General features: G+C 55.6%; 1 protein-coding gene across 2 annotated transcripts in view; it reads right to left on the minus strand.

Moving 5' to 3' along the window:
• Nucleotides 1-15,440, minus strand: part of PARVB (parvin beta) — a 90,403-nt gene that overhangs the window by 23,873 nt on the left and 51,090 nt on the right. For both annotated transcript variants that reach the window (XM_045552828.1, XM_045552830.1), the window contains exons 4-7: nt 15,198-15,300; nt 5,515-5,655; nt 4,153-4,268; nt 1,562-1,620 (exon numbers count right to left, since the gene is read on the minus strand). In XM_045552828.1, the coding sequence (XP_045408784.1) occupies nt 1,562-1,620; nt 4,153-4,268; nt 5,515-5,655; nt 15,198-15,300 (419 nt within the window). The remainder of the gene's footprint in view (nt 1-1,561; nt 1,621-4,152; nt 4,269-5,514; nt 5,656-15,197; nt 15,301-15,440) is intronic.

Genomic DNA, 15,440 nt, shown 5'->3' on the forward strand with positions numbered 1-15,440 from the left:
TCGCAGCCCTGGAGGAGACGACCTGGGTCTGACAAGCCTCTCAGCATCTCTGGCCGCCCCGCACAGTGCCTGGCACACAGAACCCTCTGCCTGCAGTTGCTGCTGGGGAATTGCTGAGGCCATTCTCCCACCCACTCCTGTTCCCGACTGTCTCTGGACCAGGATGTCTGCAGAGATCCCGACTCCTTGCTCCCCTCCCTCCGCACGCTCCCCTGTGGGAGAATGCAAAAACAGCCATAGCTTCTTCCCACGGCAGCACATCCGCCCCGCTGCAGTGTGGGGGCCACTCCTGCATCAGGAGGTGTTGTCTTTCCCACCCCGACCCACGACAACCTGGACTTGCTCCGACCCACAGAAGTGAGGACATGGCGTGGGCATCTGAGACTGCAGCTGCACTGGACTCCCAGAACCCTGAGGGCACCCCGGGGAGACACCAGCTCCAGGAGGAGGGAGGACTCACAGGGGAGGCCAGCACCTAGTGCCATCTCAGCGCCCCCAGCCCTGCTCAGGCCTGCAGGTGTCTGTAGTCACACCAGTGACCCCGAGTGGGAATAGCCCAAGAACCACCCAGCTGAGCCCTGCCCAAACTGCTGACCAACAGAATTGCAGCAGAAAATGAAATGGCTATTGTTTAAAGCCACATGGCTTTGGGGGGTGATTTGTTATATAACACAGACAACTACGACACCAGTGGAACCTCAGTTCCTGTCAAGCTGCCCTTCTACTGCTGAACGGCTGAGCAGCTGCCAAAGGCCCACGGTGTGTGTGCACAGAACCACGTTCCTCATCCTCCCCTCCCGCAGCTCTTCGTTCCCTCTGCAGGCTCGGGCCAGACGGGGAGGCCTTGGTGGGTCTGTGCACATGTGTCCGACCGCACACCAGCGTCTCGGCAGTTTCAACAGCTGGACTGGAGCGCCGTGAGCTGTTTCCTGTGTCAGCTCCAATTTTTGAATTTGTGACACAGTAATTAATCACTCCGGGAACGGAGCTGGTGGGTTAGCTGAGACAGTTAATCTCTAAATGTTCTATTTCATCTGAAGCAGGTTCAGTCGAGGCACAAAGGCAGCGAATTTTAAAGATCCCTAACAGGGTGTCATAAGGGCTCCCAAAACCCACACACAACATATACTATTTGATTTACTGTTTTCAACACATTCGAAGGTTTTCAGACTTCTTAACCCTTGCCCTCTGGCTTTCTCTAGGAGACAGGAGGTGGCTCGGCAACATCTGTTAGTTCAGACATGCAGCCCCCCGCCCCCCATGGATGACAGGTCTCTGTAACCCCCTAAACCCTCTCTTGCGCTCTCCCCCTGCCCACCCTCCCTGCAACATGCTTAAAGCTCACCTTGTAAAATAAGGAACAAAAAATAAGGAAGATAACTCGGTTCTAACGTTAAAAACCTCGAAGAAAGCGTGTGGAGGAAGGAAAGCCAGGGTGGGGGCCTGAGTGAAAATCTCAGCCTAAGATTAGGGGACACGAGTAGGAAACAGCCCCCTACAGGCAATGTCCCTGGCTGAGGCGGCAGCAGGGCCTGGAAGGGCGGACGGCGGGTCCACTTACTCCGTGGTCGTGGTCAGCTCCTCCGAGACGTGGCTGGAATGCAGCAGGCCTTCCCGCTTCTGAAAAACCCCAAAATAAACAAATTAATACAAAAAGTCAGGCAGGCAGCGAGTTGAGGAGGAAGGACCTACGGACAGGGTCGTCGCAGCTGAGCGTGGACGGCCCTGGGGCCAGGAGACCATCTGACAGGAGAGCACAGGAGGCCGACAGCCCCGCCACGCCCGGCAGGTGCACCCCAGGTGGCCACGGGGGCCTCTGAGCGGCCACACGCTCCCCCCCCCACCCGCTGTCCTCCACATGGCCCTGAGAGCTGGTGTCTGTGGGGGTCTCAGGACAAATGCCCCTGCTCAGGATTCCCGGAAGGGACCCTCTACGTCACGCAGCTGCGAGGGGTCAGTCGTGCAATTCGCAGGAGCGTAAATTACGACATAGAAGCAGCTGATGACATAAGGACGTGCCGGGACTGAACAGTGTCCCCAGTACTCACAACCACCCAGAACCTTAGACTGGGATGTCACCTGCAGACAATCTTTGCACATGCTAGTTAAGACGAGGCCGCATGGGTTATGGTGAGCCCTAAATCCAGTGTGACTCACGTCCTCATCAGAAGAGAAAATAGATCCAGAAACACAGAGGCCACGTGTCAAGGGAGGCAGAGGCCGGAGAGATGCAGCCACAAGCCAAGAGCACAAGGACTGGCGGCCACCCCAGAAGCTGGAAGAGGCCAGGAAGGACCCCCCCCCAGGGCCTCCAGAAGGAGCACACCCCCGCAGACCCGTGATTTCAGACCTGTCTCCCATGATTGTGAGGGAATACGTGTCTGGTCCTTTAAGGTTTTTTTGTTTTTTCAGACAGGGTCTTGCTCTGTCGCCCGGGCAAGAATGAATGCAGTGGCGTCATTATAGCTCACAGCACTCAAACTCCTGGGTTCAAGTGATCCTCCTGCCTCAGCCTCCCAGGTGCTGGGACTACAGGAGTGTGCCACGACATCCGGCCAATTTTCCTATCTTTAGAAGAGACGGGGTCTCACTCTTGCTCAGGCTGGTTGTGAACTCCTGACCTCAAGCAATCTTCCCGCCTTAACATAACCTCAATTTTATGTGGGAAATCACTGCAGCTCAGTGAAATCAAGTGATCTGCCCAAGGCCACATGCGGGGCGGTAAACGAGGCCCTTCCCTTCACTCCTTCCACCCCGGAAATGCCACAGTCCTTGCATCGCCCCATCTTGGGTTGGACAACCAGTCACCCGAGTAGCCCAGAGGTGGAGGGACAGCTCAGGGGACTGCAGGGGAGACAGAGGCAGCCCTCAGGTCTGTGGAATGACGTCCAGCAGTTGCCGGGACCTCCTCTCCCCGTTTCATTCCACTTAGGGCACGGCCGGAAGATTCCTCCTCTGGCCCTGGTTAAGGCAGAAGCACCAGCGAGCATTTGCCCGGGTCAGCGAAACCTCCCGCGAGCCCGGCAGACTGTCTTGGACGCGCGCGCAAGGCTGAAAGGAGACACCCTGGACGCGGAGCCCGCAGAGCGCTCACGGGGCCCCAGTCTGACGCAGGCAGGCTTGGGAACCACGTTCCCGGGTGTCCTCGGGAAGCCTTTCCAGGCAATGCCTGCAAGCAAGCGTCCAAGGCCAGGGCCGCAGGCATGGCCCCCGGGTCTCGTGTCCCCACCGCCAACCACAGACGTCCTCCTTAGGAAGGAAACGCAGATCAATGGCGGGTGGCCCTCGCCTGTTGCCAGAACGCGGCATTCCTGGCAGGTCAAGTCTGAGCTCCCCGCGCAGCGGAGGGGTCAGAACAGCTTCGGGAAACACAGGTCCAGCCAGGCCCTCGCAGACCACAGAGACCACAGGACTTGTAAGTTTAAGAACCAGAGAAGGGAGTGGGGCCGGATGTCTCCAGCAATATAAACACTTGAGACGTCCGGGCTTCGAGCGTGACCTCAACTCTCTGGCAGTCGCTCCTCAGGCCCTGAGCATGTTTTCCCCATTCAGTGTCCCCAGGAGCCTGCGTGGCAGCTGGGTGCGGAGCAGGTGCCCGGTGTAGGAGCTACACACGACCCCGGGCAGCGCCTCTCCGCTTACAGGAAGGAAACGGCCAGAGAAAGGTAACCCCACGTCGCGTCTGTTAGAAGCACCCTTGGCCCTGGCTCCGTTTCTGCACGTGAATCAAGAGAAACGAACCTAGAACAAGAGAGGTCGGGGCGTGACGGCACTAACACAGAGAAGCTGCCGTTGGCGCATCTGCCTCCTACTGCCGGTCTCGCCTCCTCCAACAGTAATAAGCACATTCAGAGTGACCGAATTCCCACCAGTTGGCTTTAGAGAGAAATGAATGTTCTTTTCAAAAACGTGGAAAATTAAACCTCAACACCCTCCTGGCCCTGGTCCCACCTCTCCTCAAATCAAATCAATGCCATTGTTCCTGCTAAAACCATTATCTCGAAACCGGGGTGAGACACACACTCTGTCAAGGGGGAAAAATAAACGGTAGCTTCTGGGGCGGGGAGGGTAGAAAGGGCAGGAAAACTGCAGGAGGAAAGTCATGCCGCCTCCCGGGAGCCCCGGGCAGGCCGGCCTCTCGGTTCTACTCACCCGCACGACCACCACCTGCACGGAGACATGCTCGGGGAGGCGGATCGGGGCGCGGAAGTGCATGGCCAGGGAGACCAGCAGGTGCAGGATGGCCACCAGGTTCTTGCCGTGGATTGCTTTGGGCGGGGAGGCAAGAGGGAGATGCGTCAGACCAGGCTCCACAGCAGCCTGAGTGCACGGCCGCCGCGTCTAAACCAGACCTTGGGGAGGCAAGGACAGAAGGGGCCCTGGAAAATTCAGAGAGTTGATGGGCATCCTGGGAGGATTCGTTTCTAGTTTCTGATTTCTTCTTCCTGTTGGCCTATGGTGACTTGTGTGCCTACTTTTAAAAGCATAATGGTTTTAAAAGCAGTAAATTGGTTGGTGAGAAGGAGGAGGACTATGCGGGGTGCTACAGTTAGCACAACAGAAGGGGAAAGATCATGAAAAACAGGTCACAGCCACTTACCCATCACCATAATGCGTGTTATTATCTTTGGCACTAACAAGTCCTGCCTGTGTGCAGTGGGCCGTGAGGACAAGGGCAGGCTGTCAAGGGCAAATGCTGCTCTGGGGACGTGGGACATTAACTCCTGCCCTGCCCACGTCTGTCCCATCACTTCCTCAGCATGTGGACTAAGGCTTGGCCACAATCCCCACTGTTCTGCGGGGCTTTACAGTTTAGAAGGCACCTGATTTCACACCGACAACCCCGGCAACCCATAAAGCAGCTTGGGTCTGTCCGAGGTCTCGACACCAAGAAACCAGGTCCAGGGCCAAGCTCCACGGTCTTGTCCCCAAAGCCCCGCAGACCACAGAGGTCCCTGGCTGGCAGTGAGGGCCCTGGAGCCACACCCCGACAGCCCCAATTCAAGGTTAAGGAGTGGGGAGGGGTGGCCAGGACACAAGAGATCTTTCCAGCTTCTCCTGGTTTAGTTTTTCACCTTTTGGGTTCATGTCTTGGCTGGGAATACTGCGACGTCACATATTCCTGATGCCAGCCAGCTCTGTGACTCATTCCAGGGGTGGTCAGAAAACAGCTCCCCGGGTGTTGCTGCCATTGGTATCTGGGGCTGAGTCCCAGCCAGAACCCCACGGGGCTGCTTCTGCCTCTGGAGGTCCCCAATCCACCCTCTCTGTGCTGAGCACGAGAGGAACAGAATCACCGTGTGACTCAGTCCCTTTTCCCGGAGCTCCCTGACCCCTCTCCTCTCCTGCCTTTCTGCTCCGCAACGCTGCCTCGCACAGAGCAGGAGGTAAATCGGTTTTTAAGACGCAAAGTGAGACTCGATGATGAATGTCAATGACGGATGTCGGTGACGAGTGTCGGGGGATGGGCTCCCTCCAGACACTGCCCCCGCCCCCCGCCGTCAGGGCACTCACAGTCCACGTTCCACCGCAGCGCCCAGCCGTGGGGCCGCAGCAGGTCATGCACCGCTTCCAGAACTGTCTGCAGCTTCTGTTTCTGCCCTATTTCAGACTGGGTCACCTCGGCCACGTTCAGCTTGCAGCCTGCCAGCTTTTCTGCAACGAGAAGGACAAGGGCAAGAGGCAGAGGGTCAGAACGCACCGGAGGGACCTGGAGCCCCCGTGGCCTGGCTGGAGTGAGGTCCCCGAGGTGGAGCAGAGCTGCACACGACAACGGGGGCTTTTCTTGAGGTTGAGCCAAGGAACTCCGAACTTTCAGGATGTTCAGAATCCTTAGAAAACTACCCCAGAATGAAAAGGGGAGAAGAACGAAGGATAGAACTGGTGTCACACCTGGGAACATTCTATGCACAGAAAATGGGAAAAATAATCGGAGATGCAGCCGGAGGCAGGGAGCTACCTAGGAGGAGAGGGAGGTGGAACCTGTGCCAGCGGGTCCCAGAGGGGGAAGACTTTGACAAAGATAATAAAAAACGGTCTCGGAAGTCACCTTCCGCCTCCCTACGCACCTGAGGCTCCCAGTCTTGCTTCTCTAACACTCTGACAGCACGATGGGAAGTCTGATGAGACAGTCACAGAACTCGCCGCGGTTTCATCACCACGGTGTGCAGGAAGCAATCTCGGGCAGCCCAGGCGGGGCCGTGGCGTCTGCTCAGGATTCAATTACCGGGACTGAGGCCCAGTGGCCCGCGGCCCTCGGCCTCCCCTTGCCAGAGGCGGTGCGGCAGCGCCAGCCCCCCCGCCCGCGACCCCCCCCGCCTGCGGAAGGGCAGCACAGCAGACGGACCCCGGTCTCCCCCCACCCTTTCATCCTAAGACTCCCGACAGGTCTCTGCAAGACGAAAGCCATGTCACACACACCTCACAGGCACAGGAGAGGACTCTCCGGGAGGGCGATTACAAAGCCTCAGCACAGAGACCATCACAGCAACCAAGTCCGGGCTGGTCACATCAGGGTTTGCATTTGGTACGTGACCCCAGCACAAAGCCCAGTTTACAGCGTTTTAGGGGGGTGGGGGGGCCGGAGCTTCCACATGGCCTCCCCCGAGGCCTCCCCTCCCTCAGTGAGAAGGAAAACAGCTTTGGTAGCCCCCATCGGGATAACATAATTATACACCAATGCCTCCTGGGCTTGGGAAACCCCTTCAATCATTCAATCATTCACTCCTTCACTTTGCTCACTCACAAAACAGTTACTGAGCACCTACTATGTGCCAGGCACTGTCCTGGGTGCTGGACGAGGCACAGACGTACTTAATGACGTCAGATTGAGACGTGGGGAGTGCAAGAGGAAGCACAAGGCGACCTGACAAGACACGTCCTGCGAAGGAATGGAAAGGGCTCCCATTTGCACATTCTGATCCCTCCATCTGCACCTCACAGCGCCTGGCGGGGTCATTCACAGCTGTCTGCGTGAACACCCTGCGCACAAACGGCAAGCGGGCCCCACGGGTGTTCAGTGGCCGAGGACAGGGCAGAGCAGGCGCCCTTGGAGAAGGAAGGGGGGAGACAGGGTCGTAGAGAGCCAGGTGGCCCCCAGGAGAGATGGGGGACCTGGCACGCCCCTACTGGCCCCGCCACCAGCCAGCCCTGCAGGCTAAGCACAGCCCCATCACGTGGGGTGGGGGAGGAAGAGTCCAGGGAGAAGGGAAGGCAGCTGTCAGTTGGCTGCGGTCGCCGTGACAATGCAGCACGGACTGAGCTCCTGGAGACCAGGAGTCCAAGATCAAGGTGTTGGCAAGGCTGGTTCCTCCTGAGACCTCTCTGCTGGGCTTGTGGATGCCATCTTCTCCCTGTGTCCTCATGTGGCCGTCCCTCTGTGTGTGTGTGTGTGTGTGTGTGTGTCCTAATCTCCTCTTCTTACGAGGACCCCAGTCCTATTGGATTAGGGTCCCCCCACATGACCTCATTTTAACTTCATGATCTCTTTAGTGGCCCTGTCCCCAAATACAGTTGTTGCCAGGCCCCTTGAGATTTTAGTACCCCAGAATTTTCTTAATGACAAATAATGTAAAATCACCAGGCCCTGGTTTGCTTGTTCATGTTAACTGCTCACTTCCCGCCCAGTAGCTTGTTCTCCCAGCAGTCATTAACCGCTGATGCGCTGTTTCTTTGTCAGGCAGGAGGAGGTAACTCGGGGGTCACAGGACAATCTGTGAGTGTGCTCTGCAGAAGGAACGAATGCCCTTAGGAAAGCTCCAACTGGCTGCTGATGCCCAGAGGCCTGGTTTCTCACGGTGTTATCTGAGATGAAAAACAATACAGACTTTCCCCCTTGGTTCCCTGAAGCCCCCCTCCCTCCTTCCCGAGCCACACAAACGCTCCCAACTTCATCTCTTGTTAAGACGGATCTGAGAGACTCCGCTCTCCTGTCTTGTCACTTTGGCCAATCGAACAAACCTTTCTCCATCTCCAAATGTCACAGTGTTTGGCTTTAGCCGCGCACAGGGTACACGAGCCTGAATTTGGGGTTCGACAACGTGGTCACATTCCAAGGCACGGAGATTAGGACTTCAACACATGTATTTGGGGGGATACAACTTAGCCCATAACAGAGGCCAAGGGGACTGGCCGTACCCGGGTGCTGCCTCGGGCTGGGTCTTTGGTGACTCTCCTGTGTGACCGAGAACAAGGTACTTGGTGGCCCACATCACCAGAATCACTGTGCTCACTGATGGAGTCACAGGAGCCGCTCAGGGCTTTGTCGTGGCCAGGACCTCTGTCTTCCTAGCACAGAAAGAGACAGAGAAAGGTGGGGCAGATTCCCACGTGTGGCAGGTGACTGTGGTGATGGCCAAATACGGGGCTGTGAACACGTATGAGGAAGGGCCTGAGCTTTGCGGGGAGAGGGTGTGTCAACGAGTTGCGGAAAGGCAAACAGCCCCCCAGGAGCTCCCGCAGCTCCTAGCACGGGCACCCTCCCTCTGGCCACACACAATCTACCTTGAGAGTGACACTGCAAACACAGAAGAGCTACCCACAGAAGCCCGGCATGCAGCAGAGAGCCTGGCAGCTGCTTCCAGAATCTCCTCTCATGAAGAGGGACTCACCTGGGGTCCTGCTGGTGACTCACCCTGGGCAACCTCCACGTGGCCAAACCCAGGGGTCTGTTCTCTGCCTTCATCCCACTCACTCCCACCTCCTTGAAACACCTTCTCCTCTGTCCCTCCCAAATGCAACACTCCTCTGGTCCCCCTCCCTCGAGACTGATGCGGTCAGACTCCTTTGCCGGTACTTCCTCTTCCTGACGACTGGCGGCTGACAGCCCAGGGCCCAGAGCCCAGACCTCTTCTCTGCTAGTGATGCACAGATGCCTTTGGAAAGCCAAAGAGCTGAGTGCCTACATCAGTGCCATTCTTGGCATCTCTGGGCTCAAGGACCACGTGATTACATAGATTACTCTTACCTCTTGTCAGTTTAACAGCATCATTCACACAACCAGGCAAGACATTTTGATGTTGTTAATATCTGCATATTCTCTCCCATTTGTCTTTTTCTCAATGTGTCACGTCAAACCACTTGACATACAAGAGATGTTAGAACTGCTTTCTCAAGTACTCATGTGAGATTTTCAAATGAGACAGAACAGCAGCTGCTCCATGATAAAAAAAGCTGCCTGAGCCACAGTAAGCCTCATGCTATACTTAACAGGTAACAAAACTGATGTAGCAGGATTCACAATGACAGCAACCTCAAGGTAAGGACTGCATTTGCTGGGGCTAACTGAAGAGGGGACCAAAAGGATGTGCCTTGAGAGGGACGGATACTTGCTCTAACAGTGTCCCTGTCATTCTACTCCAAGGGAAGCGCTGGCATTGTTGACAGGCAACCATGGCTAAGATGCAGATGCAAATTTAGAGCCTGTCCTGTGACCCTGAGGGCCAGACCCACAGCCACACCGCTGTATATAAGGCTCAGGGACACAGTATTTGAAGTGATTGGGTGGGAGAAGCCACAGGTGCATGCAAAAGAATCAGAAATAAAAAATGTAAGTGAACACAACACTCAGGTTTGCTTCTGAAAATATTAGAAAGTATCTGCTTCAGCTAACGCACCAATTTGAGGGACTGCTTCAATAGAGGAACACGGTCACAGACAGCCAGCACAAGTGTTGAGAGGAGGTAAGTCTATCATAACCACTCTTGGAGAGGAAGAAGAACCGACAACCCAGGAGAAGCCTCACCCTCAGCAGTATCCTTTCAGACAGCACCAGCCGAAGATCGACGTGCTGCTCCAGCTTTCTGGCGGAAAGTGCGTGTCTGTCATCGTGTGTCTCGTTTGGGACCTGGAGAGCAGCCAGCATCCGACCGTGCTGAGAGTGCCTGCACTGACACTGCAATGCAAGGTAGCCAAACTCTGACCACTGACTTTTTTATAAGATTGTGATAATTATGAAACAATCTCGATAAACATTTCAGATTTATTCTGGTACCACGGGAGCTCATTCTAAGACATGATTTTCACCTTAGCCAAATATAAATTTTAATTCTCAGCCATTTGGCATTCAGCCAAATGACAAAGTTGGAACACACTCTCCAGGTGAAGGCATTCAGCCCCACGCTGTCAAACATCATCTCGGTGCCGCGGGCTCCAGGCCCACGCGCCCAGCAGCGACTCCACTAGGACGGGCATCTCCACCTTACATGTGACACGGAGATCCTCTGTCCCCATCCCCACCCTACGCCAAGGGCTTTCTCACTCACCAGTTGCTCAAGCCACGACCCTGGCCGTCAGCCGTGATTCCTCTGGCAGTTTTAACCGCCAAAATGCCTCACCGCGTCTGCCCTCCCCTCCGCACTAAGCAGCCTCACGCGCCGCCTGGGCCGTGGCAACGCCATCCTGCTCTCTCTCGGCTGCAGCTCCTGACCCTCCGCCCCCTGCATTCTGCACCCAGAGCCCCAGTGACCTCTGAAAACCTTAACTCGGATCATGCCACAGCCCTGCTGGAAACCTCCAGTGGCTTCCTGTCACTTGGAATAAAAGCCTTTGTCTAGCAGGGCTGGACACCATCTGGCCCCATCTTCCCAGCCTCATCCTGTGACTCCCGCCTGCCACCCCGCCGCCCGGCCTCCTTTCACTGCTCTTCCCAGACCACAGGCTCCTCCTCACGTCAGAGCCCCTGCCGGACGTCCCTCCCACACTCCCTGCGCACACGGGCGCTAAGATGTCGCCCTGAGGGGCTGTCCCTCACCACCCTGCCCTCCACCCCCACTCTCTACCCCACAACCCTCTATCGTTTTCTTCCCAGCACTCGTCACTCTCTGAAAGCATCTGTTTGGTATTTATCTTTCAGGCTGAACCACGCCACCCCCTAATACTTCTCTACTGTCCTCCCTCCCTCTGCTGGATGCGTGCTGAGGGCGGCAGCCAGGGGGCCTCACCCCTCTCGTTTCCCATCCCGGCTGCAGAGCCAAGACCCCAACTGGCACACGGTAAGCCAACGAATACTCGTTCATCAGACGAATGAAGGAACATATGACCAAAACAAACACAAAAGTGTTTCCCTCCAAATGCACTTTCTAACAGCCCGCTGAATAGGGACAACACAATACGTGGTCCTCAGAGTGAGTTATGTGTCACGGCCCCCCACAACCCCGGCAGGTTTCCCCCGAGAGACAGTCTGTAAGAGCCATGTATGCCGAGTGTGCAAACCCTGCCCAGGCAACACGATCACAATCCACGCGGCTACAGATGCTGCACTCCTGTTTCCAGGGGCTCCTCTCCCGCCCCAGCCCCAGGGGCACCCCCTCAGCCTCTCCCTCCCGACAGCTCCCCCACACTCACAGCCTTGCAGCAGCCTCTGCCCAGGGCACCCAACCCTTGTTACAACTATGGGGGGCGGGGATCCCACCCCAGTCACTCCCAAAGGAGTGACCCCAGGCTGGTGTGTGGGGGAGACGCTTCTACCAGGATGATGGGGCCTCTGGGACCCATCAAGGAGGGGGTTGAGTGGAAAAGGGAACCGCAGACGGTGCATCTGCTGACCCCACCCGCTGCTGGGGTGGGGTGGGGGAATCTCCTGTTCACCTTTAAGACGTGTGTCATCCCCATGTACAGGGGACACTGAGTCCTTGAGGCCGCCATCGCAGGGCATTCTGGGGCCCTGAAAACGGGAGCTTTATGAGAACCGAGATGCTGTTCAGCAAACAGCCGATCTCGTCTGGAGTCTCTGGATGGGACTGAGGCCCAGCAAATTCCAGACAAGCCTCACCTGTCCGCTCCCTTTCACTTCCTACAGAAGCAGCCCAGTCTTTACGAGTAATCAAACTGCAGGGCTTTTTCATTCACGAAATCAACATATACTCAACCAGGTGCCAGTCACCCGGGGGGACTCTGGGGACCGGCAAGGAGACAGACACTCAACAGCCTCACTCTTACTTTGCATTTATTTGTCTCTCTCTTTTAAACTCTTATGGACCAGAGGCCTGTGCCGGGCCCCGTGCTAAGTGCCCGACACGCCGTGTGTCAGTCGGGGGCCCAGACGGCCCCAGGTGAGGGACACAGAAAGGAGCCGCCCGCACCGCGGCTCACTCTCCTCCTTGCTCTCCCCGTCTAAATCTCGTGCCCCAAAGACGCGGTCCACTCTCTGGAGCCCCCTGATTAGGATGCTACCCCACCACTGCACCGAACTGCTCTCTGGGCCACCAGCAGCCCCCAGGGGTCTAACGGTCAACACATTTCAGCCACACCAAGAGGCAGGAGTGTCGTAGGAGAGAGGCTCCTTTTTTTTTTAATCACAGCATGTTCGCGCATTGATGGGAGCAGTCCAGGAAAGAGGAAATGGCTACAGAAAGACCAACTCCGGAGCAACACACCTGGGGAGGCCGGAGGTGAAGGAACCGAGGAGTCCTCCCTCCACAGGTGGACAGCTCAGGGCAGACTCGTCAGACTCCGGATCAACAACTGTAGTCTCTTCAGCATTTGCGCAAGGTTACTCACTACCACATTACTGGTACTAGAAAAACACTAGACATGACGTAAACGCCCACCCAGAAGAGACTGGGCGGAATACCATGCAGCCATGAAGAAAAACAAAGATGATCTCTCTGTGAAAGGAGTCCCAGATCATATTATCAGGTGAAACAAGCAAGGTGCATAAAAGATTATATGGAACATGCACCTTTTGTGTAAGAAAGAAGGAAATAAGTTTATGTGTGTATGCATATTTTTGCAGAGAAACACAAGAAAGACAAAAATCAGAATCCACTGAAAAATGGTTACCTGGGGTGTGTAGGAGGAAGAGACAGCAATGAGACCTCTCGAGATATACCATTTTTATAGTTTTGGCATTTGAACCATGTAAGTGCTTTATACTTTGAAAACTAATAATAATTAAATAAAATTAAATTAAAAATATTAAATGAAAAAGTAGACCACAAAACTCAACACAGACACAAACAATCCAACTGTACATCAAACTCATGACACGAACGACCACTCAAAAAAGAAGTAATTAATTCAGATAACTTCTGAGCACAGAACTGCAACTATATGTCCACTTAGTGGTTATATTTTACAGACAAAAACTAACAGCAAAGAAATCTCGTACCAGCACATTAGTGGTGGACAGAGGCATTGGTACAGCGATTCTAGAACTAGTGTGTGTGTTGTCAGATAGAATAAATAGTAAATGTATTTTTGGAGCCAAGGCTCTCACTATAGATCAGAACACAGGATGGCAGAAGGGAAGGAAGACACTTGCGGAGCTGAACTGGCATTAGAGGTGTCGTGTGAACTCACAGGTTTTTCCTAAAGAAATGCACTTCCCAGCTCTCCAGACTGAAAGAGCCTAGAAGCAATGACACCCCAGTGGCAACAATGACCCGCAGGGCCCAGATTTTGGTGTCTCATTACCATTCCCCTTTTTAAATAAAAGCATCTATTAGTCCATAAGGATGTTCAAGAAATAAACGGAACAGGGAGAGGGAAAGCTCTTATTTACAGACGCGAATGTTGATTAACACGCAGGCAAGGCGTGATAAATAGGCAGTGATCACTGTTTTGCAACCCCCAGTGCCATAACTGATCCAGGGGACAATCAGCCATTAGATGGCAACATCAGGGGCGAGCACTGTGGGTGAGCAGGACGTCCCCCTGGTCTCAAAGCCTCCCCTCTGGAGACCACTCATTCTCCACAAAGGAAAGAAGCACCTTTACTGTGGAGAGAGCCGCTGGCCACCACCTGGACCCAGCGGTCAAACCTGCAGCTCGCCGGTAACAGCCCAGCATCCTCCTGACGTGATGTGCCAGGGAGAACATGTCAGCAGCTCTGGAACATTCTCACCAAGAACGTCTGCCCAGAATCTAATCGCGAGTAGATTATCAGACAAATCCAGATCGTAGGATGTTCAACAGAGGCTTGGAGCCTTTGAAATGTCACAGAAGACAGAAAGAACAAGAGAGAGAGAGAGAGAAGGGGCTGGGGGTTCCAGATGAAAGAAGTCAAAAAGAATATGACAAACGTAATACGTGGCTGTGTCCTGGGTCGAAGCAAAAGGCATTTGGGGGACAAGTGACCACTCAGCCCACTCTCAGGGCTGCTGTGAGCCCAGCTGTGATAAGGCAGCTGGGGGTCCCACACAGGGCCTGTACCTGGGGAGCCCCTGAACAGGTGAGAGACAGGGACCCACCGCAGCGCTCAGGAGCTGGGCTCTGGGGTCAGGCCGCCCCACCATTAACTAGGAGACCCTGGGTCCCCAGGGCCATCGTGACAATTAGACATGACAATCCCCAACAGTGCTAGGAACAGTGAGAACCCACTACCCGTCAGCGGATGTTAATGCTAAAATTATTTTCATCGTGCATCCGTGAACGCTGCTCTTCTGTCCTTGCCGGGCGACACTTCCTCCTTCCACAGGAGCCAGCGAGGCTGCCCAGGCCGGGTCGGGCGTTCTCGTGTCAGAACCTGTAGCATCCCTCAAGGCCCTAATCACAGCTGAACCGGACAGTAACTGTCATTACTCAGAAGTTTGTCTCCTCAGACGGACTGCAGGTTCATGGAGACGGGGAAGACGTGTTTCCCAGGTGGGTGAAGCCCTAGCGCCCAGCACTTGGCATTCATGGAACACGGGATGAATAGATAACCAGTGCATCTACCCATCAAGCTATTCATCAACCAGTCTCCGGAAGACAACTACACCGGCCTAAGCCGGCAAATGCAGACGATAAAGTACCCGCCCCTAGTGAGGAATAATGAGCTACGATCTATTTGGTGACACGTTCACTCACAAAACATCTGCTGGGGACCTGCTCCGCTCCCGGTGCCTCCCGTCCTGAGACAGGGCGCTCACAGGGGAAGGCACCAGGCCAGGGGTCGGGGAGGGTGGGAGAGCTGCTGCCTGGGGGGGACCCCTCCCTGCTGTGCCCCATCCCCGTGCTCCCCCAGCGCACGAGCACCCGCAGGGCAGGAGCTGCCAGCAGCTCTGGAAGCTGTCGTGACCTACTGCAGCCCCAGGGCAGGTGCCCTGTGAACACCCCAGACATGCAATGAAGCCACAGCCCGGGACCCGGGGACGCCACCAGGGAGGCGTGTGCTGCAGCTCCAAGTCTACTCCCAGCCGTGTGGCCGAGGCTGCCGTACAGAATCCTGTGGTCCCGCCCGGGGCCCTCTGCAAGGGGCCGGGGTGGGACAGACTCACCCAGGAGCTTCTGCAGCACCTGGCCGTCGTACAGGTCCTCCTCCAGCTGCTTCACGATGATCCTCTCCTCCACCAGCACGTCGTTGACCCAGTCCAGGAGAACCTGCGCGAGAGGAGGGCGTTACCGCCACGCTCTGCCAGTGCCTCGCAGACGGGCAAGGACCAGAGCAAGTGCGGCAGGGAGCCCTGCCCAGCGCCACAGAGGCCACCGGACAGTGGCCTGGAGAGCCAGGGCCAGGGGCG

This window comes from Lemur catta, chromosome 6 (genome assembly GCF_020740605.2).
Source record: "Lemur catta isolate mLemCat1 chromosome 6, mLemCat1.pri, whole genome shotgun sequence".
Lineage (NCBI taxonomy): Eukaryota > Metazoa > Chordata > Mammalia > Primates > Lemuridae > Lemur > Lemur catta.